Raw genomic sequence first — 23,928 nt, 5'->3', positions numbered from 1 at the left:
AAGTAACAGCGCAAGGAGTCTGGCTATTATGTAGCTGAACCCCATAGTGGTACTAATAGCATTAGGCTAAGCAGGGGGGATTTATGTTAGGGGCAGGTAGATGGCAGGTTAGTGTTGGGCGCAGGTAGGTTAGTGTTGGGCGTAGGTAGGTTAGTGTTGGTCGTAGGTAGGGGGTAGGTTAGTGTTAGGTGTAGGTGGGGGGGCAGGAGGAGGGTTAGTTGGAAAAGATTTACTGATATTCTACTACTGGTATTAGCCATTGCCATAGTAGAGTATCAGTAATATTGCATGTATTTTATCCGCAGCTTCAACTGGTGCTCAAATTTTTAATATTTGCATATCACTCTCACTTCAGCTGTGCTGTAATTAGCAATACCCAGAGTTCTGTGCATTGTAGGACTGTACTCAACCTGTGCTCTTTCTAATCGACTTACTTAAAATACCTGGCTGACTGGGTCATATAACCCCATTCCCTGTTGAGGCGGCAGTGCAAGTAAAAATGACACAACAATTTTAATGGCCAAACAGCTGTTCAAACTCCTCCCCATCCCATCATAATCCACATGAAGAAGTCTGGTATAAAGCAGCAGACATTCTCTCCCTGCATGCAAAGATCACCTGACAATCATTTATAGAGTCTGATGAGTAATAATTATTGGTACTTATCCGTTAGCCGGGTGCATCCGGCAGGTGGCGCTAATTACTATTCCCCCTCCAGGCCGCCATGGATAGTAGGGAAAGATGCAAGTCTGGTGGAGTTTTATCGCCACCTGACGGATGCGCCCGGCTAACGGATAAGTGCCTAATTATTTTGTGTAAAATTGGCATTGACCCTTCTTTTAGAGGTAAGCCATTTTTTAAATTTATTTTATATTATTTTTAGTTACATAATATAGATATACGGGTCATCCACTACCATCTATTTTGGGGCTCCCTTTCCCTCCCAGTTGCTAATAGTAAATCTTTCTCAGCACAGGGTGAAAATGAGCCAATCGAATTCCATTTTGGTAAGATTTTATTAGTCCATTTTCAAGCAGCATACATTTGCATAAACTTGCATTTCATTGGCCATTCTTGGTTATTATCTGGCAGCCAGATAGCCTTTCCATTCATATTGTTTCTATTCTCCCCATGGCTGTGAGTTGCAACATTGCTAACACATCTACAAGCTATTTTCAAATCAGGTCCGAATAGTGATTTAATTAATATAATAATATTATGAATGCATTCTCTTTTTAGACATTTGTTAGTTCCACACAGAGCTGTAAACAGGGCTGTTTCTTGAGCAGTGCGGACAGGGCGACCGCCCTGGGTGCAGACCAGCAAGTAGAAGAAGGGGGTGCAGGCAGAAGGACATAACATCTAGGGAGCTGGTGACGCGCTGTGCAGACAAATGGAAGAAGAAAGAAGATCACCTTCCTTGACTCCTCCTGGGCTGCATGCGTCAGACGTCAAGTCATCATCACATCACCACCGCGTGATGACACCTAATTTTTTGTAGTGGTAGTGCAGGCTGTCAGTGTGCCCATAAAGGAGTCAGCTTTCTGGGCTCTCTTCGCTTGTGTGTTTTCCTGGTCCCTGCTTCCTCCTGGATGAGCGGCAGGTCACTAGTAAGTAGGCATATGTACTCGTGACCTGTGGCTATGTGACTGTCCCTAAAGAGTAAGGGTTCGCGAGTCCACGGTAGTGGGGGGGAAGGGGGAGCAATTTTTAGACCCTCGCACTGGGAGCAATTTAGTATAGAAACTGCCCTGGCTGTAAATATATATTCCATATAGCAGTTGCCCTAACGACAGTCAGTCATACAGTTCTAGTGCTGCATGAAGTACTTCAGTTCCAAATGCAATACAGTACATTGCTAGGCTAGGTACTTTCTTTACTGACAGGATACTCTGCTGAACTTTCTATGTGGGAGGAAGGAGGGACCACGGAGAAGCTTCCAGCAGGAGGGTACGGAGGAGAATAATGTTTTCTGGTGTAAAGATCCGGCATTCCAGATCTTAAAGGACCGCCATCGATTAAAGGGACTCCGAGCAGTGCAAAAACTATGGAAAGATGCATATCATTTTAAAGCTCTCTTTCTCCTCTTTCCAATGATATATAAACCGCCGCCCTACGCCTTTTAGTTTTCGCTATTTTCACGATTGAAATTGCCGCGGCTGCGATTTCAATCGCGAAAATAGAGAAAAGTAAAAGGCGTAGGGTGACGATTTAGGTGTCGCCAGAAAGAGGAGAAAGAGAGCTTTAAAATGATATCCATCTTTCCATAGTTACATTGTATTACGCAGGGCGGCTTTTTCCTAAAGTCAGCAGCTCCATTCAGCAGAATGGAGCTGCTGACACTGGGGAAAGTGTCGTCCTGTGTAATACAAGTAACTATGGAAAGATGGATATCATTTTAAAGCTCTCTTTCTCCTCTTTCTGGCGACACCTAAATTGTTGCCCTACACCTTTTAGTTTTCTCTATTTTCACGATTGAAATCGCGGCCGCAGCAATTTCAATCGCGAAAATAGCGAAAATTAAAAGATGTAGGGTGGCGGTTTATATATCATTGGAAAGAGGAGAAAGAGAGCTTTAAAATGATATGCATCTTTCCATAGTTTTTGCACTGCTCGGAGTCCCTTAAACATAGTTACATATTTTGGTCAACCAGTACAAAGTACAACACCAGCCTGCTCCCTCACATATCCCTGTTGATCCAGAGGAAGGCGAAAAAACCCTTACAAGGCATGGTCCAATTAGCCCCAAAAGGGAAAAATTCCTTCCCGACTCCAGATGGCAATCAGATAAAATCCCTGGATCAACATCATTAGGCATTACCTAGTAATTGTAGCCATGGATGTCTTTCAACGCAAGGAAAGCATCTAAGCCCCCTTTAAATGCAGGTATAGAGTTTGCCATAACGACTTCCTGTGGCAATGCATTCAACATCTTAATCGCTCTTACTGTAAAGAACCCTTTCCTAAATAAATGGCTAAAACGTTTTTCCTCCATGCGCAGATCATGTCCTCTAGTCCTTTGAGAAGGCCTAGGGACAAAAAGCTCATCCGCCAAGCTATTATATTGCCCTCTGATGTATTTATACATGTTTATTAGATCTCCTCTAAGGCGCCTTTTCTCTAGACTAAATAAACCCAGTTTATCTAACCTTTCTTGGTAAGCGAGACCTTCCATCCCACGTATCAATTTTGTTGTTCGTCTCTGCACCTGCTCTAAAACTGCAATATCTTTTTTGTAATGTGGTGCCCAGAACTGAATTCCATATTCCAGATGTGGCCTTACTAGAGAGTTAAACGGGCAATATTATGCTAGCATCTCGAATTTTTATTTCCCTTTTAATGCATCCCAGAATTGTGTTAGCTTTAGCTGCAGCGGCTTAGCATTGAGTACGATTATTTAACTTATTGTCGATGAGTACTCCTAAGTCCTTCTCCAAGTTTGATGTCCCCAACTGTATTCCATTTATTTTGTATGGTGCTAGACCATTGGTACTGTTATAATTTAAGTAGGCCTCAGTTATTTGGACTGAGTTAGTCAAAAAGGCTTGATGAGCAGACCTGCCCTTTAAGGGGATTTTCTCTTAGAGAGAAAATCTGCAGTTCTGTCAGCAGAACTAGAACATACCAATAAGCTGTTCTATGGACAAGGCCACAGGTCTCCCTGACCTGGGCATGTACCGCCACTAGAACAATAAACATCAACCATGTTTTGTAAATATCCACATTCCTGTATGTATGTCAAATGCCTCATCGAATATTAATCGAGTAGGTGTGTATGATGACACCACGAGTGGGTCCACCAATAGTCTGATCTAGGGGATGGCGAAGATGATGTCATATTTAACTCTTTCCTAGTCAGTATTAAAACCTGAGTGAGCTATGGGAGCGCACTCTGCTTCTGACTTTCCCACTAGATCTAAAGGCTGACTGGAACCTCTAAGTATTTCTATTCTATATGTAATCTGATATAATGTATGCTGTACATAGGTAGTCTAGTGTAACTTAGGTTAGAAAAGAAGGCACCTGATTGACTTCAGCAGGAAGTCTAATCAAGAAGCTTGTAACGCAACGAAGATTGGCGTGGCTAGGATATGATAAACTGTATCTATCTGTATTTCTGTTTCCTGAATAAACTCCGTAAACTTTGAAGAAGCCTGAGAAAAGTCTATCTCCTGCTTGCTGTGTTGAGAGTCAAGTTATCCCACAGTCTGTGAGACGCAACTAGAAAAAGTTGATGGTGTCGAAGCAAGGTGATTTAGAACAAGATATAACAGGTATGACCACAATGCATGACTTTACATTTTTTAACATTGAATTTCATCTGCCATTTATGTGCCCATATAGCCATCCTATCCAGATCCTCTTGCAATATGATACGATCTTCCTGAGAGTTGATGATTCTGCACAATTTTGTATCATCTGCAAAAATAGCAACATTGCTCACTACTGCAGCTACTAGGTCATTAATAAATAAATTGAAGAGCACTGGACCCAGTACAGACCCCTGTGGGACCTCATTGCTAACAGTCCCCTATTTTGAGTATGATCCATTGACCAAAACTCTGTTTTCTTCCATTAGCCAGTTCCCTATCCATGCACACAGACTCTTACTCAGTCCTTGCATCCTCAACTTTTGCACCAGACTTTTGTGGGGAACAGTGTCGAAGGCCTTTGCAAAGTCCAAGTATATCACATCTACAGCATTCCCAATATCCATATTAGCATCCACTACCTCATAAAAGCTGAGCATGTTAGTCAAACAGGACCTGTCTTTAGTAAACCCATGTTGATGCTGAGAAATAAGATTATTTTCTACTATGAAGTCATGTATAGTATATCTTAGTAACCCCTCAAATAGTTTGCATACAACTGATGTTAAGCTTACAGGTCTATAATTTCCTGGATCTGATTTTTTGCCCTTCTTAAATAATGGGAAAACATGGGCTGTGCGCCAATCCACTGGGACTCTGCCAGTTAAAAGAGAGTCACAAAAGATAAGATAAAGGGGTTTATCTATAACTGAACTTAATTCCCTTAGGACCCGAGGATGCATGCCATCCGGGCCAGGTGCCTTGTCTATTTTTATTTAGTCTTGCCTTCACTCATTCCTGCGTTAAGTACTTAATATTACAGTTAGAAGATTGAGACTCTTCTGCCTCTGTAATTTGCAACAGTGCTGTTTCCTTTGTGAAGACAAAAGCAAAGAAAGCATTTAATAACTCTGCCTTTCCTTGGTCATCCACCATGGAGTTCCCACCCTCATCCTTTAGGAGTCCTATACAGTCAACCTTTCTTTTTTTTTTTTAGAGTTGATGTACTTGTAAAACTTTTTTGGGTTAGATTTAATATCCTTAGCGATTTGATTTTCAGCTTCCATCTTCGCCAGCCTAATTTCTTTTTTTACAATTTTTATTGCACTCCTTATAATTGCTTAGTGCAGCCTCGGTCCCCTCCTGTTTTAGGACCTTATAGGCATTATTTTTCCTCTTCATTTTATCCCTAACCTTTCTATTCATCCATAGAGGCTTTTTTTTTATTCCTAGACATTTTGTTTCCATATGGGATATACATACTACAATATTGATTGAGAATACGTTTAAAAGCTTGCCATTTCCCTTCAGTGTCCTCCCCTTGTAGTACATTATCCCAGTTCACCAAACTTAGTGCCTGCCTAATTTGATTGAACTTTGTTTTTCTAAAATTCATAGTTTTAGTGGTCCCGCTGCCCCGTGGCCCATCAGTCACCAGATCAAACGTTATGTTGTGATCAACATGTTTTTTGTTTTTTAAATTGAGATAAGAATAGTTTGGGAAGTGCTGCTAAGTAACGGTGTATACATTTGAATACTTATCTCTTTGTTAACGGTTATCAAATTCCTTTCAAACTTCACTGACGGGGACAGGCTGAGCAGGGTGACGGACTGGTGAATTAAGAGGGGTAATTCCCTCTCCCTACATCTGTTAACTCTGTGTGTAAGATATGTCTCATTAGCTTATTTGCAGCTGCTTGTGTCTCTCTGAATAAGCTGTCTGCACGGAGAGCAGATTAAATATATTTTGTTTGCAATTGTATGTGAAACCGGACACCTGAGGCTTTTCATATAACTCTGTAGTCTCACATGCAAAGAACAGCACTCGCTGTGTAATACTGAAGCACTGACACACACCTTTGCAGTTTGAGCACCCATGTTAATTGTGGCCATAAAGGAAAATTTACAAACTGCGGCTCCAAGGTTAGGCATCAGGGGGGTGGTCAGTTAGGGCTAGGTATTGATGTGGGGGTGTCATTTAGGGTTAGGCATCAATGTGGGGTAGGGTCAGTTATGAGTTATGGTTAGGCATTATTTGAGAGAGGGCTCATGTGAGAATAGGGTTAGGGTTAGTGTAAGTAAAATGTATTGATATTTTAATATTGGAATTTCCACAGCCCATTAGACAAATTTGGGACATTTTACCAGAGGCTTTTTCTGGTGCCCAAATTGCTTCCTGTAATGCAGGAGACTGCTGAACTGATAACAGGCAAGTAAAGGCCACAAACTCATTGACTTATAATTATTTGCGGCCTCCAAGCCAAGTCAGTAAAAGCCTTCACAGCTCATCCATTGATAACGCCATCAACCTAGAATAATTATGTGGAGAGCTGACAACAAGAATCCAGCAAACAGAACAACTAATTACAATATCACGATAAGCACAAGGGTACAGATTAATGAGCCAGGTCACAAATTGAAAAAGATCACCTCTCCGGAATACATTAAGCACTGCGACCTCTCAACCTGTGTGTTTAAATAAGCCATTAAGAACAATCTGTCATCAAAATACTGCCACTGTGTCTTTAATAAAAGACACAAGCATGCACTTCAATGCTTGTTACACAATGGCCTCAATTCACTAAGACCTGTACGGTAAGAAATAATAGGTCAGAAATTTTTCTCCTGCATTTACCAAGATTTTCACACAAGCAGTAATAGTTAGGTAATTTACCAAAACACAAGGCTATAATTCATTAAAACCTGTTCAGTAAACAGTCTAACCAGTTGTGGAGTAGGTCTCGGCAGCAAGCCGTATTCTACTATGGTGACTATGGTGGTGTTCTGCCACTTCTGGCCAGAGTTGTAATGATTTAGGTGGTCTGCATAAAAGGTTTCTTTGCAAGTTGCTGCTTCTGTGCTCTCAGCGTACTAAAGTAAAAGGCATTACTGGCATCTCTTTAGTCTGCATGATTTCTCTAGTTCTGATTCTCCGTGCATCAGTCTTTCCACTGAACATCTACAGATAAACAGGAAAAAAAAATCTATGAATGTGCCCTGCCCCTGAGTTCTGTGTTTTGTTTATTTTCTCATATCCCACCCGGCATCACATCGGCACCAATGGGGTGAGTAGTAGGACAAGATGGCTCCTCCTATTGGCTGGCTCCTTTGCAAGTAACATTTTACCGAATGGCTGTGTACTAGTTACCGACAGCTCCAGGCTGATCATAAAATAATGATCATCACACTTATTTTACCAAATGCTCTAATCTTAGTGAATTGATATTTATTGAGGTATTTAACGCACAATCTGCTAATTTCACTTTTCCATGTGGCAACAGTCTTAGTAAATAGGCATTTTTCAAGATGTTCGGCAAAATTTGCTGTTTTATGCATTTCAGAATGCGGTAATGTTTACTGAATGGAGGCCACTGTGTAAGGATGATCTACGTGTTTTCCCTGCACACATCAGAAAACAGGAAAAATAAAAAATAAAACAATCTTCCGTGTGACTTTGAGTGGCTTTTGGACTCATGCAAGCAGCCTCTACACGCAGACGTGCAACTACCACTTGTGGCATTCCCCAGGGCACAATGTTAAAATGTGGTGGTGGTGAGAGAAGAAAATACAAGTCTATAGCAGTTGTGGCACAAATGCTGCATGCAGAAGTTTAAATAACAATGTTGTCCCACCACTTTACAAAAAAATAACTTAAAGTGGACCTAACCTCTTGCACAGAAGACAGGGGCACCACAGAGAAATCAACCCTACAGAGAACAGACTAATTCTCCTGCATCTGCAAGTAATCACAAGTGTAATTTGTGAGCTGTCAGCTCTGTCTGAACTGTGCTGAGGTGTGTGCTGAGTTATAATATATAAACACAGGTGGTTGACTCTTTCTGTGCTCCTATGAAACTAGGAAGTAGGCACTGCAGATTTATTGTAGATGTTCTTTAAGCTGTAAAAGAGAAACGTCTTCCTTTAAACGTTATTATGCTGTTGCTTCTATTTTAGAGCAGAGAGGAAGTCTTGGGTTTAGGTCTGCTATAATGAACACTTCTCTTTTTACAATAATCATTTACAGTACACCAGAAAATGATGGCGCTATAGACATCAAATAATAATTTATAAATACAAACAAATTTAAATAAATATAAATGCATTTCAATATAATTGTTTATAAACTATGTTGTCAATGTTTGACAATATAAATTCTTGCTTCACCAAATCCTAAATGTAAAATAAGAAACAAGAAGCGATTCAGGTTGCATCTAGTAAAGTCTGTTTCAATCTAGACGACCTTTAGACCTTTAGATGTTAAACATTGCAAATGGTTGTGAAACAAAACAAATACCTATAAGACATCACTTCCTTCTGAGGAGAGACTATGGAATATCCCATGTCTGGCCCTGTTACCTTTATATAAGGCTGATCCTTCTTTAACGTCCAACACCAACTACAAACCCTTACCAATGCTCAACTTTCATAGACTTAATTTCTAGCACCGATTGCAAGCACTGGGGGCTAGACTCACAATCACCAACACTTGAGCAATTTACCAATGCCTAGATTAAGCACATCCCGGGTGAAAAATAGCTGGCACTTCAGCTATTGCATGGCCAAGCACTAAATAAAAGCCTAAATAAAAGGCACCTTCAAACAGTGAACACACCCACAGCTGCTAACTCCTTTGAATGCTGGCTTTAGCAATGAAATAGCCAAGTTGAGGGACCCCAATGAAGCGTGGTAAATCTGTTTGCCTTAGGTACGCACATAAGAACTTAGAAACACAGGTGCTAAGCCATGCAGCTCAATGCACTATTAGCTCTAACTGTTCGGGATGTTAGGAAATGGCAGGAAGGCTCATTGACAACACCCTATTCTGTGTCCAGGTGAACTGCCTGTAATCAAAAACAAATGCTGCAACTTTTCCATAGTGGGAGAAGCAGTTGTTTCTCCATATGAAGGGCATTTCCTCTTACCCAAAACAAACATGACACTTTCAACTAAAGTCAAGTTTGTGTTCTATGCAGCCTTAAAGAGACTCTGAAGTCTCCCAAAATCCCACTTATTATTAAAAATTTAACTTTAGCACTATAAGCCCTGCTAAAACGCTGCATCCCCGCGGCAGAACGCTGTTTACAAAGCCCCCATATACCTGTGGGAAAATGCGGGGAGTGCTTACTCATAGAGGCAGAGCTTAGGGCTGTAGCTCTGCCTCTACTAGCGTCAATCCCTGCTGATTGCCGCCTCTCATGGATTTTGCCCCGGTGTTTGGGGGGGTTTGTAAACAGATTTCTGCCGTGGGGATGCATCATTTTAGGAGGGCTGATCGTGCTAAAGTTAAATGTTTAAGTGGGATTTTAAGAGGCTTCAGTGTCTCCTTAACATTTTTTTAAGAATGCTGATTTAAAAGTCTGCAGAAAGCAATCACATTAGTTTTGCTAGCTGGCTTTATAGTCAAGTGGGCAGGTCAAGTGCAATCTGTGCAGAAAGTCATGACTATGGTCCCAAGACTATACAATTAACATTAATATTGCCCTTTTCTCCTGGCAGACTCAAAGCATTTGAGCTGCAGCCACTAGGATGCACTCTATGCAGCAGTGTAAGGGAGTCTAGCCTAAGGATCTTTGCTGAACAGGTGCTGGCTTACTGAATAGGTAGAGCTGAGATTCGAACTCTGGTCTCCTGTTTTAGAAGCAGAGCCCTTAACCAGTATACTATCCAGCCACCACTTATATTATCCAGCTACCACTACACTATCCCGCCACAAATGCTGCCATACTCCTAGTACCAGAAAGTACAAACTAAAGACCTGTGACAGTTTTCTGCATAATCAACTTTGAAACCAAGCACTGAAAAATAGTTGGAAGGCTGCATATCATAGAGTTATCCCCAGTGGTTATTCTCATGTTTGACACAGGTTCATTTTAAGGTGAACATAAAGAAGAAGAGCCTGGCCTTAAAAAGAGTCAAAATCTGTTTAAAGGCAAGTAAAGATATACTGAGTGATATGGACTTGCTGGCTTTTTTGTGCTGTGTAGTTTTGTAACGCAACTTTGACAATCTGTGTGACTTCCGTGTGACCAGGAAGAATTGCTTTGTGTCTGAATACCTCAGTGTATGGATGTCTTGGCTCCCCTGAGTCCTTGGCTGGTTTTAAGATTCACAATTTCCTCGACTGTAAAATCTTTATTTACCAACAGTTTACACTTCAGAAAACACACAGTGTCAGGGTCAAAGAACAGTTTCACATTCTAAAGCTTACAAGCTTAAATACAGCACACACAAAATAACAGGTTGCAATAGCTCTTCAAATGAACTATAGTATAGCTTATAGCTTCTAAAGAAAGCTTAAACTGTTCATGGTCCAACAATGTATCTAGCATGAAAATCCAAGTGTAAATCTGTTACTTCTAAATAAAGATTGCACAAAACAAAATAAAACAAAAACAGACCAACATTTTTGAGGTTCTAAAACAGCCAATAGCACACTGAGGAAGATGACTCGAAATAATAAAAAAAAAAAAAAATCATTATACCCGAAATGACTTATTTTAGATAAGAAACTGTGACTACATGGAGTGCTGAAAGGTGGGAAAAAGACAGGTGAGTGTAAACGAGTACATCTAGTATTCATCTAGCTGTTCCTTTTATGTGGACGTTAAAACTGGCTCTAAAGCTCCATCTACACAATACGATTCTTTGTGAGATTTAATTACGATTCTATTTACAATCCAATTAAATCCGACATGTCAGATTGGGATTTGATTCGATTTGCCATTGTTTTCCAATGGCAAATCGAATTGAATCCCAATCGGACATGTCGGATTTAATCGGATTGTAAATCGAAATGTAATCGAATCGCACAAAGAATCATATCGTGTAGATTGGGCTTAAGAGTTTGAGATACAATCAGATTTTATTTACACTTTACATGTCTCAAACCCCGTGGCTTATTAATTGTATTCCAGCTTGATATGAGCTTGTGAATAGCGATACTTATTTTTGTTATTTTTGTTTGTGTTATTTTTTAAACCAATAGGAGGAATAGATGGCTCTTGATATTACATTTGTCTTTTGCCTGAAGTCCTTTGGACCCTTCTGTCTGCACAGCGGAGAGTAGTGGCAGGACAATTCAAAGTGTGAGTTACTGTGGTTCTTCAATGCCCAGCCTTATTCCCAACAATGTACAAGTCCGAATCCATGGGGAACTCCCTCCTTAATCTCCACTGGACCAAGTTACCCTGTAGTTTTTTTTTTAGGATAGACTTCTTTGGCCCATATGCCATTATACAATTAACTTTATCTCCTGAGTTTTCACCTGAAGATAATTTTTCATCTTCTCTTTAACTTTTATCTGATAACTTCTCAGCACCTTGCAATTGAAAAACTACCAAAAAGCAAGCAAAAAGGCACTATCAAAATTCTTTGGGGTATTTTCTGGCTTTCTAAAGGGTTTAAAAGGAATATTATTGACATGGTGTGCACATATCACCTAAGAGAAAATACAGGAGAAAAAGTGAACTGCATATAGGCCTTTGTGCTGTATGCAATTCACTTTTTCTCCTGAGTTTTCTCCTAGGAGATAATTTCTTCGCTTTAGAATAAGGTTTCAGCAATTTGCAATGGAAAAAGTACCAAAAAGTAGGAGAAAAAGTACTATCAAAACTATTTTGAGCATGTTTTGCTTGCTGGTGGTTCAAAAGGCATTTTATTAACAAGTTTGAGAATTTCAACTAGGAGAAAACTCAGGAGAAAAGAGCAATTGCATATGGGCCCTTGTGCTGTGAGCAGTACAATTGTTCACAGTATCATCGTACAGTAAAGGAATTAGTAACGTGCCATCAAAAAGACCAATGTGTGCATATTTGGTTGTAAAGCTTGCTAACACCACTGATCAGATCAGCGACCTAAGAAAGCTGGTACATATCCACTGGGTGAGCAGTCAGCGTTATGAGAAAGCTGGTGACATGTAGAAGAATGGAGCTAGAAGCCACACTTTGGCGAAAGTGAACATGACAGCATTATATGTGTATGACCTCCATCTCTTTGCTGCCAGTCAGCATTACTGCTTGAATGTAATGACACAATTGGATGGCCAAAGACCTGCGTGTCAAGAAGATCTGATTACAAAGGCAATAAAGCCTCTTCTTTTACTTACCTGAAGACTTAGTCTCTCCAGCCTCATCTCTAGGACTCGGTTTTCTTCCTCCAGCCGGCCACGTTCAGCTTCAAGCTCCTCAATTTTCAACCTGGAAGAAGTGGAGCATGGAGAATACAATATGAAGCGACAAGCAGAGAATAATAATACACTACAAGGTATTTTGTTCTTTACAATGCCTTCCTTGTTTAGTTCTATGTGTTTTCAGAAAGTGAAAATGAAAGGCTGGTTTATATAGTGGATCGGGTATACAAGTATGTGTATATAGAGGAGAAGCTGTAATTAACACTCAAACACGCCAAAGGAACCAATTGAAGCCCATTATGCCCAGTCTATCTGTGATTGGTTGATTCCCCACTGTAGGCACCTGTTCCTAGGTCTGTGGACACTTAGGTGCACAGCTTCATTTTCTCTCCTAGTGATGCATTATGGGTATTACATTTCATGCAATTGAGCAGCCGCCCAACCACCAACAGTGCTTTCTAAAGGTGATCATCCTCCATAATAAAACCCCTGTGTCCCTGCATCACGCTGTCCCTGTGTAGCTGGGTCCGTGCTTTTTACTACTGTGTATGTGCGCAGCACGGACCCAGCCTCACACAGACAGAAGGACAGGGATGGGGCCAGGGAACCAGGTGGGTGTGTGAGCGGGCAGCCGGGCGTTTGCGGCGGGTTGCACGTGTGCCGGCTGCGCGCACGTGCGCACTGCATGCGGCGGCGAGAAACACAGAAACACATTTTAATCAGGCTTGGGTCTGCTAGTACATGATAAAATAATAACAATTGTTGTTGTTTATTATTGGTTGTTCTGAATATTATTATTTTTTTATTCAACTGAAAAACCTGATTGGATTTTCCATTGTTTGTAATATAAGTTAATCATCAGTGGCAGATTTTTCTTATTTTTTTTTCAGAACACTGACTGGAGTAGGATATTGATTTTAAAACAGGTAATGCATAGGCTAGATTTTTAAAATTTTACAACCAATCTAAAAAAGGGGATTATAATTCTCCCAAAAAAAGAAAAAAAAAATAGTATGTGTTGCAGTAGCATACATAGGCTATTTGACACCCAGTGCTAGTTATTTACAGATAATGATGTTGGTTCCCCTACCTGCACCCCCAGACTCCCCAACTTTAATTGGCCACGCTGGCTGGAGCCTTGATCACGTATGCCCTCCCCCCAGGTCTTAGTACACCACTGAAGTATGGCCACATTAAGAGAAAAAGATTGGGGAATGCAACACTCACCCACTCAAGATAATTCCCTGAACAATCACAATTTCCTGAGTGGTTCCCATCAGTGAGATTTCAAGGATTTAAAATGATTTACACATGAGGTAACCACTATTAAAGTGGAGATGCCAGCCATACTATCTCAATATTTGCTTTACTTGCATAACATAAGCATTGCACTGTCCACATTTTTATTTTTCTATAGTAAAAAAAGAGAAAATCCTTCTTAGTGTCTATCTTGAAACCAATTCTGACATTTCCTCCATTACTCTGTCTGTGTATCACTGCCCGCCCACCTTACAGTCTTCAGACACTCCCACCCAGGTCTGCAGTAGAAAGTGCATTGAGAAATATTAGCCAATCAGAAAGGAACAGAGGTGTGGATGGGGAAAACAGGACGGAAAGAGGCTTCAGCCAATCAGGCTGCATCAGTTAAGTCTGAGGGGAAAGTAAAGAAGAAAAAAAAAACAACAACATGCCCTGCAACTTCCTTTGTGCGTCAGATGTACCAAATACGAGCCAGGGAAACTGAGGAATGATCTTTTATGGAGATGAAAAGTACAAGTGTTTTTTAACTTTTGGGTTGCCTGGTTAGCATCTTTTTTACCAGATAAAAATAAAGAATTGATTTTTGATTTTATGTCCGACAGTTACTTAAGGAGAGGAGGGGACTGTAAGCTGTACAGCAAAGCAAGGCCACGTAATGCACCATCCATTGTGAGGCTGATCCCATTCATTATACGGAATAAGCCAGCATACGGAATTGGATGCAGCACCACAATACACTGAAGTACAACATATCAGGAACAGAAGACATTGTAACCATTTAGTGACACATTAGAAGTTAATAGAGGCACAGTGTATAACCTTGCACCCAGGTCTGTGGAGTCTGAGAAATTTTGGGTACCTGTGGTTGGAGGTTTCAATAAACTGATGAGTCAGAGTTGGATGATTTTGATACCAACTCCACAGCCCTGGTAAGAAGACTAAGGAGTCAGTGTCAAGGTCGAAAATGTTAGGTACCTGGAGTTGGAGGTTTCATAAACTGAGGGGTCGGATGAATTTTGTACCAACTCCACAGCCCTGCTTGCACCACACACAGCATGAAACAGCTCTAAAGTGATTATTTTCTTCTTTTATTTCAACATTTTTCTATTTTTATCTCCGCTGTGAGCCTTAATAAACCAGCTTTAGCAAACAAGAGAGGACTTAGAAAATACACAACTGCTACATTGACAAACATTGACTGATAAGCAGAGCATCACATAATGCTGTGAACATTTTTATTAGTCAAGATAAGTAAATAAGGAAAATGTAATGTGCGCAGTTCACCTTAACTGACGATGAAATTGTCATTAATAGTTGGCAGCATTTTACTGTTGTATAAAGGGGAACAAATGAGCATAGAAGTAATAAACAACACCAGATGGGCTCTTTCTATTTTAGTGTGCCAAAAGCCATCTGCAGCATGAAATATTTCTTCCCAATGTATGTATTTAAGGTCTGCACAGTGTTAAAGCATATGCCGCCAATCTGATCTCCATAAACTATGAAACCTTGTGCTAAGCAGTGAGAAGTGTCAGTGAGAATGCCATGGCTGTATGCAGAAGTCTCTCTGGCGCTACTGGGTGAGGGAAACAACAACCAGAGCCTCAGCCTTTGGGCTTGCCATCCGACAGCTCTGTAAAACAGCAAAAGAGCTGGAGCACAGCAAAGTCCAAATGTCACATCATTTGCATATGTAAACATTTAACAGAACATGATAATTCGGTGTCACTATTCATTAATATCACTAATCTATGACGTCTGGATTCAATTACAAAAAAACAAAAAGACAAACTACACTTATAGAAAAGTGTTGTATACTGCTGTACTGGATAAAATAATATGCAACTTAAAGGGATACTGTAGGGGGGGGGGGGGTCGGGGGAAAAGGAGTTGAACTTACCCGGGGCTTCTAATGGTCCCCCGCAGACATCCTGTGCCCGCGCAGCCACTCACCGATGCTCTGGCCCCGCCTCCGGTTCATTTCTGGAATTTCAGACTGTAAAGTCTGAAAACCACTGTGCCTGCGTTGCCGTGTCCTTGCTATCGCTGATGTCACCAGGAGCGTACTACACAGGCGCAGACCATACTGGGACTGCGCACTATGCTCCTGGTGAATGCAGCGGGAGCTAGGACACGGCAACGCAGGCGCAGTGGTTTTCAGACTTTAAGGTCTGAAATTCCAGAAGTGAACCGGAGGCGGGGCCGGAGCATCGGTGAGTGGCTGCGTGGGACCATTAGAAGCCCCAGGTAAGTTCAACTCATTTTCCCCCGACCCCCTACAGTATTCCTTTAAAGAGAAACTCAAGGTATAATTAAAAAAAAAAAAGTTATCAGTATATTTCAGACTATTACACACTCCTGACCATAAAACGCACCTAGGTTTAGAGGACAAAAACTAGGGGAAAAAATATATACTAAACCTAGTGCATCCATGGTGAAGAGGCATCTTGTGGATTATGCCCCCTTTGTACCACTTGCGTCTCCCTGTGTCGTCCTCTACGCCCTTTTATGTCCCTGTGTCGTCCTCTGCATGGGCACCGTAAAGGGAGTCCCCGACATTGCGGTGGATTAGAGGTTGTTCGTGTTGGCAGGCGTTCACAAGCCAGGAACTCCCTGCATTTGGACTATAAGATGCAGTGATTTTTTTCCCCACTTTTGGAATAGAAAAAGTGAGTCTTATAGTCCAAAAAATACAGTAAGTCATAGGCCTATATACACTCACCACCCAAAACATTAAAATCACCTGCTTAAAGAGGAACTGTAACTAAGGAATGAATTTAATATCAAACAGTAGTAGCAGATACCCTCCTTCCCCATTAGAAATCTTTACCTTTTCTCGAAAAGATAACCAGGGAGGACTGTATGGCTTACCGTATATACTCGCATATAAGCCGACCCGCATATAAGCCGACCCCCCAACTTTTCCCTGAAAAAACTGGGAAAAATGATTGACCCCCATATAAGCCGGGGGTAGGAAATGCTGGATTGGTGCAGCCCCCCAGTGTGTCCCAGTATAGCTAGTATAGTGCCCAGTATAGGTAGGTAGTGTCCAGTATAGCTAGTATAGTGCCCAGTATAGCTAGTAAAGTGCCCAGTATAGCCAGTATAGTGCCCAGTATAGCGCCCAGTATGGGTAGGTAGTGCCTCAGTTTAGCTAGTATAGTGCCCAGTTTAGCTAGTAAAGTGCCCAGTTTAGCCAGTATAGTGCCCAGTTTAGTTAGTATAGTGCCCAGTTTAGCCAGTATAGTGCCCAGTTTAGCTAGTATAGTGCCCAGTTTAGCCAGTATAGTGCCCAGTTTAGCCAGTATAGTGCCCAGTTTAGCTAGTATAGTGCCCAGTTTAGCTAGTATAGTGCCCAGTTTAGCCAGTATAGTCAGTTTAGCCAGTATAGTGCCCAGTTTAGCTAGTATAGTGCCCAGTTTAGCTAGTATAGTGCCCAGTTTAGCCAGTATAGTGCCCCAGTTTAGCTAGTATAGTGCCCAGTTTAGCCAATATAGTGCCCAGTTTAGCCAATATAGTGCCCAGTTTAGCTAGTATAGTGCCCAGTTTAGCCAGTATAGTGCCCAGTTTAGCCAGTATAGTGCCCAGCATAGGTAGGTAGTACTCCCGGCTCCCCCGCCCCCCCCCCTCCCCGCCGCTGCTATTACCTGCAGGCAGCGGCCGCTTCCTAATCCGCGTTCCTCTTCTTAAACTTTTCAGCGTGTATCACAGCAGCACGCCCGGCGCTGCTGCTGTGACGATGCAGAGTGCAGGAAAGAGCGCGGCTCCCTATAACGGCGATCTGTATCGCCGTTACCAAGGGAACCGCTCTTTCCTGCCCCTGTATCGTCACAGCAGCAGCGCCGGGCGCGCTGCTGTGATACACGCTGAAAAGTTTAAGAAGAGGAACGCGGATTAGGAAGCGGCCGCTGCCTGCAGGTAATAGCAGCGGCGGCCGCGGGGGGAGCGGGGAGGGGGGGGAGCGGAGCGCGGAACACCCACCACCCACCACTATACCACCAGGGAAGACTCGCATACAAGCCGACCCCCCAACTTTTGACCCCCTTTTTGGGGGTCAAAAATTCGGCTTGTATGCGAGTATATACGGTATATTGTGGTAAAACCCCTACCACAGTGTGATGTGAGGACCTAGGTTATTTTTACTAAACTTCTTATTTAACCACGTCCCCTCCCCCAGGACGAATAACTACGGCCCAGCAAAATGCCATAAGTGCTTGCAGGGGCCTAGCTATCACGTCCCTCCCTCCATGCGTGCGTTCGTTCGTTACCACCGATCGGTAGCCGCTAGACGGCACCTTCATTCATAAAGACCGTCTACACAGTCCTGGTTTGCTTACTAATAGTATGCATACTGAAATCACCTCCAAGGACATCTTCTGGCCAAATAGTAAAATTACATCTACATATTTTTTCTTTTTAATAAAGGATCCCTTTTTACCTTATTTTTACATTTTAAATTAACCCCTGACCTCCTACACTCCCTAATAGTTACCACATTTTTTTTTTGGGGGGGGGGGAGGGGGGGGGGAATGAACAAATACAAAAAATGCATAGTTCCCTTAGGGACTGAACTTTTTAATATGTATGTAAAGAGGGTATATTACTATTAGTTTGTAAATTATGTGCTTGTAATTGGGGATGGATGCAAAACTGAAAAAATGAAGATTTATTTCCAAATAAAATATTGGCACCATGCATTGTACTAGGGAAAAAAATGTAAACGTTGCAATAACTGGGACAAGTGGGCAAATAAAATGTGTGGGTTTTAATTACGTTAGCACGTATTATTTCAAAACTGTAATGACCGAAAACAGAGAAAAATGAATTTTTTACATTTTTTCTTATTTTTCATGTGAAAACACTTTTATAAAAAATAATTCTTAGCAAAAAGTAACCCCCAAAGAAATCCTAATTGGTGGCGAAAAAAAATATATATAGAGATTGTTTTGTTGTGATAAGAAGTAATAAAGTTATAGGCAAATGAATGGAAGGAGTGCTGACAGGTGAAAATCGCTCTGTTTTTTTAAGGGGAAAAACCCTTTAGATATCGGATTAGCTGGTTTCTGTCACAAGATACATTTTTATTTCTGCTCCTTGTGTAAATCTAAAACAGGAAGCAAAAGTGAGACAGGATCACAACCAGCCAGAGACTTACAAATCTGTCATCAAATGTATCACATGCCTCTCCATTGAAATCTCCTTGAGAAGAATTTCTGTAGAACAGTCAAACAATTGTGAGCCTGCTACTGTCAAATGTGCAATCAGCTACACTCCTCATTAGATTACAAAGATGATATATAACTGGCAGATAAATAAATCAGACATTTCCAGCAGAGACTATTACTAAAGTAACAGAGTACAGTTATTCATATCATATACAGTATACCCTTTAAACATACAGGAACAACAGGTCCACATCAAAATGTATAATAAAGGACATATTTAGATTAAATTAAAAGTTAAAAGACCACTATTGCGAAAAATTTTAAAATTCAAATTGCCTGATTATGCATAGGCATGAAAAGGCTTAATTGTTCCAGAGTAAAATGCACCATAAATTAATTTCTTCCAACGTTGCTGTCACTTACAGTAGGTGGTAAAAATCTGACAGATTTTGGACTAGTCCATCTCCTCATGGGGGATTCTTAGGGTTTTATTTCTTAAAGTACTAAAACTGAACGGCAGTTGGTCAGTCCAACTGCCAAAACAGTGTGCAAGCGAGTAGGAAGGATGGCCCACATGTTTGTATAGATCCTTTAGAGGAAATACTGAGAATCTCCCCCCCCCCCCCCATATGACCAAAACCTGTCAGATCTGTCAGATGCTTACTGACTACTGTACTACTGTAAGCCACAGTAACATAGGAGAGAGTTAATTTATAATGCATTTTACACTGGGAGAAATGTCTTTCTCAGTGGTTATATATATATATATATATATATATATATATATATATATATATATATATATATATATATATATATATATATTTCTCCAGCCACAATTCTGTTGATGTTATGTCTGTATTCAGAGCTAAAAAATTATCACTAGCTTATAGCAGCTCTGCAATTAACTAAAGGAGACCTGCCCTGAGGCAAATCTACCTAAGAGGTATATTTCGTATTGGCTCCACAAAGCACTGTGTATTGTCACTTCCTCTCCTCATTACCCTTATCCCTGTAATCACTCCTTGAAATATCTGACTTTCAGCTTAAGTCCCATTTTCAGAAAGGCTTGCTGTGATGATACCTCCTCTCACCTTCCCATTCCCGCCTCACCCCCACCCCTTAACCTCCTTGCCCGTATAATTCCCGCCGGCAAGGAGGCAGCGCAGAACTTTTTTTTTTATTTTTATTTTTTTTAAATCAATTAGCGATAGCCGCTGAGCGGCGGCATCCCCCCACCCACTCCAATCGCCTTTGGCGATCAGAGTAAGCAGGAAATCCCATTCAGAACGGGATTTCCTGCAGGGTTTCCCCGGTCACCATGGCGACGGGACGGGATGACGTCACCTACGTCACAGGGAATCCCGATCTGCCCCTCAGTGTTGCCTGGCACTGATTGGCCAGGCTGCACAGGGGTCTGGGGCGGCTCGGCGCGGTGGGTAGCGGTGAATCGGCGACGATCACGTACTTCACCCAGCTAGCAAAGTGCTAGCTGCGTGTAGGAAAAAAAAAATTATGCAAATCGGCCCAGCGGGGCCTGAGAAATCCTCCTGCGCCGGTTACCCCGAGCTGAGCTCGGGATAACTGGCAAGGAGGTTAAGGTAATGAGAAGAGGGAATATCACCGCAAGCCTACCTCTTCTGGTCTGAAAATTTTTGATTACAGGGACCAGCGTGAATGAGGAGAAGAATGGACAACACACAGAGGTATGTGGATCCAGCATGAACATCAGGAAGATTTAGTGTTCTCCCCAGACATTTTTCCAGCCGGGTGGCAGGAAAAAGTAGCCGGGTGGGGCACGACGGGGAAAAGCAGAGCCAGTGCAGCTCTGCTTACAGCATAGGAGGAGGAGACGCGCCAAAGTCAGCCAGGTGCTTACCAAAATTAGCCGGGTGGAGCACCCAGCTAAAAGAGCCTAATGAGAACACAAATCCTAATAAGACCTAATTCCCTCTGCAATTTGGCCTGGCACAGCCGAGAAAGTTTTTTAATTGTCAACTCTGGCTGCTTGCGACACTGATTGAAACATAAAGCATTCACGATTTCTTAAGTAATCTGTATTGCAAAGATCGTGAAGGCGTCTCACAGACACCTGGCTGTCCTACCGATCTTTTTCCTCGAGTACTTTTAGCCACAGACAAGCATGCAGATCAGAAGCTCTGACTGACATTTGGTTGGATTTGCTGTATGCTTGTTTCAGGTGTGAGAGACACTACAGATGCATAAAAGATCAGCAGGACAGCCAGGAAACTGGTAATGTTTAAAAGGAATTTTTAAAAAGGAAATAAATATGGAAACCTCCCGAATTCTCTCGGGTCAGTTGTCCTAAGAAACTTAAAGCCCCTGCAAAAATAATAGGAGTCTCTTTGCTAAAACACACACTGGACTTCTTTATTAAGAAAAAAACAGCATCTGTAAAACAAAAAAGCACAGAGATCAGTTCTGAAAACTTTTCCTGCAAAACTAACTAAGTGCTAACTTATGAAGTCCAGGCAAATTCCCATTTTAACCACCTTAGCAGGAAATTATATAGTCCAGTCCAACCTCCTACATTGACTTGAAGAGGATAATTCCTAGAAACGTGGACAACATGTAATAAAAAAAAAAGACTGAGGAAGAGTCCGGCAATTTGTCACTCCACAAGACAAACCAATAATGAAATTCACAGCTCTGGCAATGGACGGGTTAAGGATTGCTAAACAAAATACTTAAGAATTTGAATCCACCTGTAACCTATATTGTATATTTGTGTGTTCACAGTTAATCCTTAAAGCATAATTTAATCAAGCAAAGGGCATAAAGGTTCATCAAAGCTGCTTATGGATGCAACACATTGACTGCCTATATATCTTTCTGCCCACTTCCAGTCCTCACCAGGAGCTGCTCTCTGCTCTCGTTAATCACAATTAGAGCCAAATAAGCCTGGGTTCAAATGTTGTCAGGAATTTTACCCCTGCGGTCACAATGTAAGTTGTTTCTCTACACTTTCCATTACCGGAGCCACAGAATGAAGGAAATCCAATTTGTGCATGGGGGAAGTGGCATGACAGATGTGCAGGAGGACAATGATAATATCAAGTTCCATCTTTTCCCTGGTACCAGTAATCAAAGCAAGCCTGATTTAAAGGGCTACAACAAGAATCAGGGTGAAGTGAATTGGGAGCTCATCAAACCCACGGAGATGTCAGCACAGACTATTTTACGAAACAGCAGTATACTCAAGCAAAAGATTTTGTTTAATCTTCACTAAAAGTGTGTTAAGTGCCTGTTCAAGAACAAACACAAGCAATTAACAGCATGTAAAACCTTTATTTGAGCAGACACAGCATATAAACTAAATGTGTTATGTTTACTATGGGGCCTATTTAAAGGGAAGCAAAAAAGCAACATTTTAGCCCCTTCTGCTCCTCATTGGTCCTCACGGGAGTCTGCAATGGAGTCTCTGATTTATTTAAAGTATATAGCAATGTTCCCAGCTTTTTTATTTTTTCTTCTGTTTCCCACCCCAGCCCTTACTACCTGCATAAAGTAAATATACATACTGGTAAACAAGTCTATTTCTTCACTCTCTTTCTCACCCCTCAAGTTAGTCACATTCAAACTGGAAAATAACTGAAAATGCAGTAAACTGCTTTCCTTAGTGAGTAGAAAATCAATTAAAAGATGATGAGCTGAGTGGTTACCAAGTGGTTTCCATAAACGTGTGTGCGTGTGCGTGTGCGTGTGCGTGTGCGTGTGTGTGTGTGTGTGTGTGTGTGTGTGTAAAACGTCAATAAAATGCTTTTCAAACGACTAGCAAGCATGAAAATACTTGTTTGTTTTGTTTGTTTTTTTTTAGCACTTTTCCATCTACGTTTTGGTACTTTTTAAATTGCAAAGTGTTGAAAAGTTATTCCCAATAGAAGATTAAAAACTATCTCCTAGGAGAAAACTCAGGAGAAAAAGTTAATTGCATGTGGCCCACTGATCGGTACCACTACCACCCGTAGCTACGTACACAGCAGAAGAGAGGTAATCAATGCAACTGAATTAGATCTCCCATTTCCACGATTAAAAAATATATGGCTCTCCTTGCAGTAAGGTATGCCATGAGGTAAACAGTCATAGGTGTGCAATTCGCATCTGTAAGACAAACTTGCAGCTCCATCCATACGCATCTATCACTTAAAGGATACCCGAAGTGACATGTGACATGATGAGATAGACATGTGTATGTACAGTGCCTAGCACACAAATAACTATGCTGTGTTCCTTTTTTTCTTTCTCTGCTTGAAAGAGTTAAATATCAGTTATGTAAGTGGCTGACTCAGTCCCGACTCGGACAGGAAGTACTACAGTGTGACCCTTACTTACACATGTCTATCTCATCATGTCACATGTCACTTCGGGTATCCTTTGAATAAACTTTCAGTAAATATGAGTCCCTCCAAATCAAAGGATCAACCTTCAGTCAACCTCCAGCCACAAATCATGGACATTTCTTTTGGTAAGGAGACTGCATTCTTCCTATTCTCACTGGTCAGTTACTGTGCATTTTTAGAATGTTTTGCATGAACCCAATCCTGGTTTGGCACCTTTAAATTAAAGTGACAGAAAATTTTGTTCTACTAGAACTCATTTTCCCTTACAGCACCACAATTAAAAACCACAGCGATCATTGTTGGAATCACACCGATTCTTGAAACAGGTTATTTAAAGGACACTTGTGATAAGGGCTGTGGAGTCGGAGTAGGAGTCGGAGTAATTTTTGGGTACCTGGAGTCGGAAGAAAATGCACCGACTCCTAATGAATTTAACCAGTTCAGCCTATCTGGACGAGCTTCCTCGTCCAGATAGGCACTGCTGCTTCTGCCGCATGGTGCGCGCGATTAGGCGCACTCCCCCGCCGATCAGTGAATGGGAATATAATTCCCATTCACCGATCTAATTTCCCCTCAGAAATACCGACGCTTTCTAGTGAGAGTGCGGTATTTCTGCCCCCCAGGAAACGTCTCTGTGTACTTTAGTTCCTGGATGCGAGATCGTTCGCATCCAGGACTTTTTTTACTGTGGCCATCTTGTGGCC

At 41.5% G+C, this 23,928-nt stretch overlaps 1 protein-coding gene across 1 annotated transcript in view; it reads right to left on the bottom strand.

Moving 5' to 3' along the window:
• Nucleotides 1-23,928, bottom strand: part of MAD1L1 (mitotic arrest deficient 1 like 1) — a 1,144,984-nt gene that overhangs the window by 502,111 nt on the left and 618,945 nt on the right. The window contains exon 15 of the mRNA XM_068244499.1: nt 12,415-12,505. Within this exon, the coding sequence (XP_068100600.1) occupies nt 12,415-12,505 (91 nt within the window). The remainder of the gene's footprint in view (nt 1-12,414; nt 12,506-23,928) is intronic.

This window comes from Hyperolius riggenbachi, chromosome 7, assembly GCF_040937935.1.
Source record: "Hyperolius riggenbachi isolate aHypRig1 chromosome 7, aHypRig1.pri, whole genome shotgun sequence".
Lineage (NCBI taxonomy): Eukaryota > Metazoa > Chordata > Amphibia > Anura > Hyperoliidae > Hyperolius > Hyperolius riggenbachi.
This window is presented reverse-complemented; position numbering and strand designations above follow the sequence as displayed.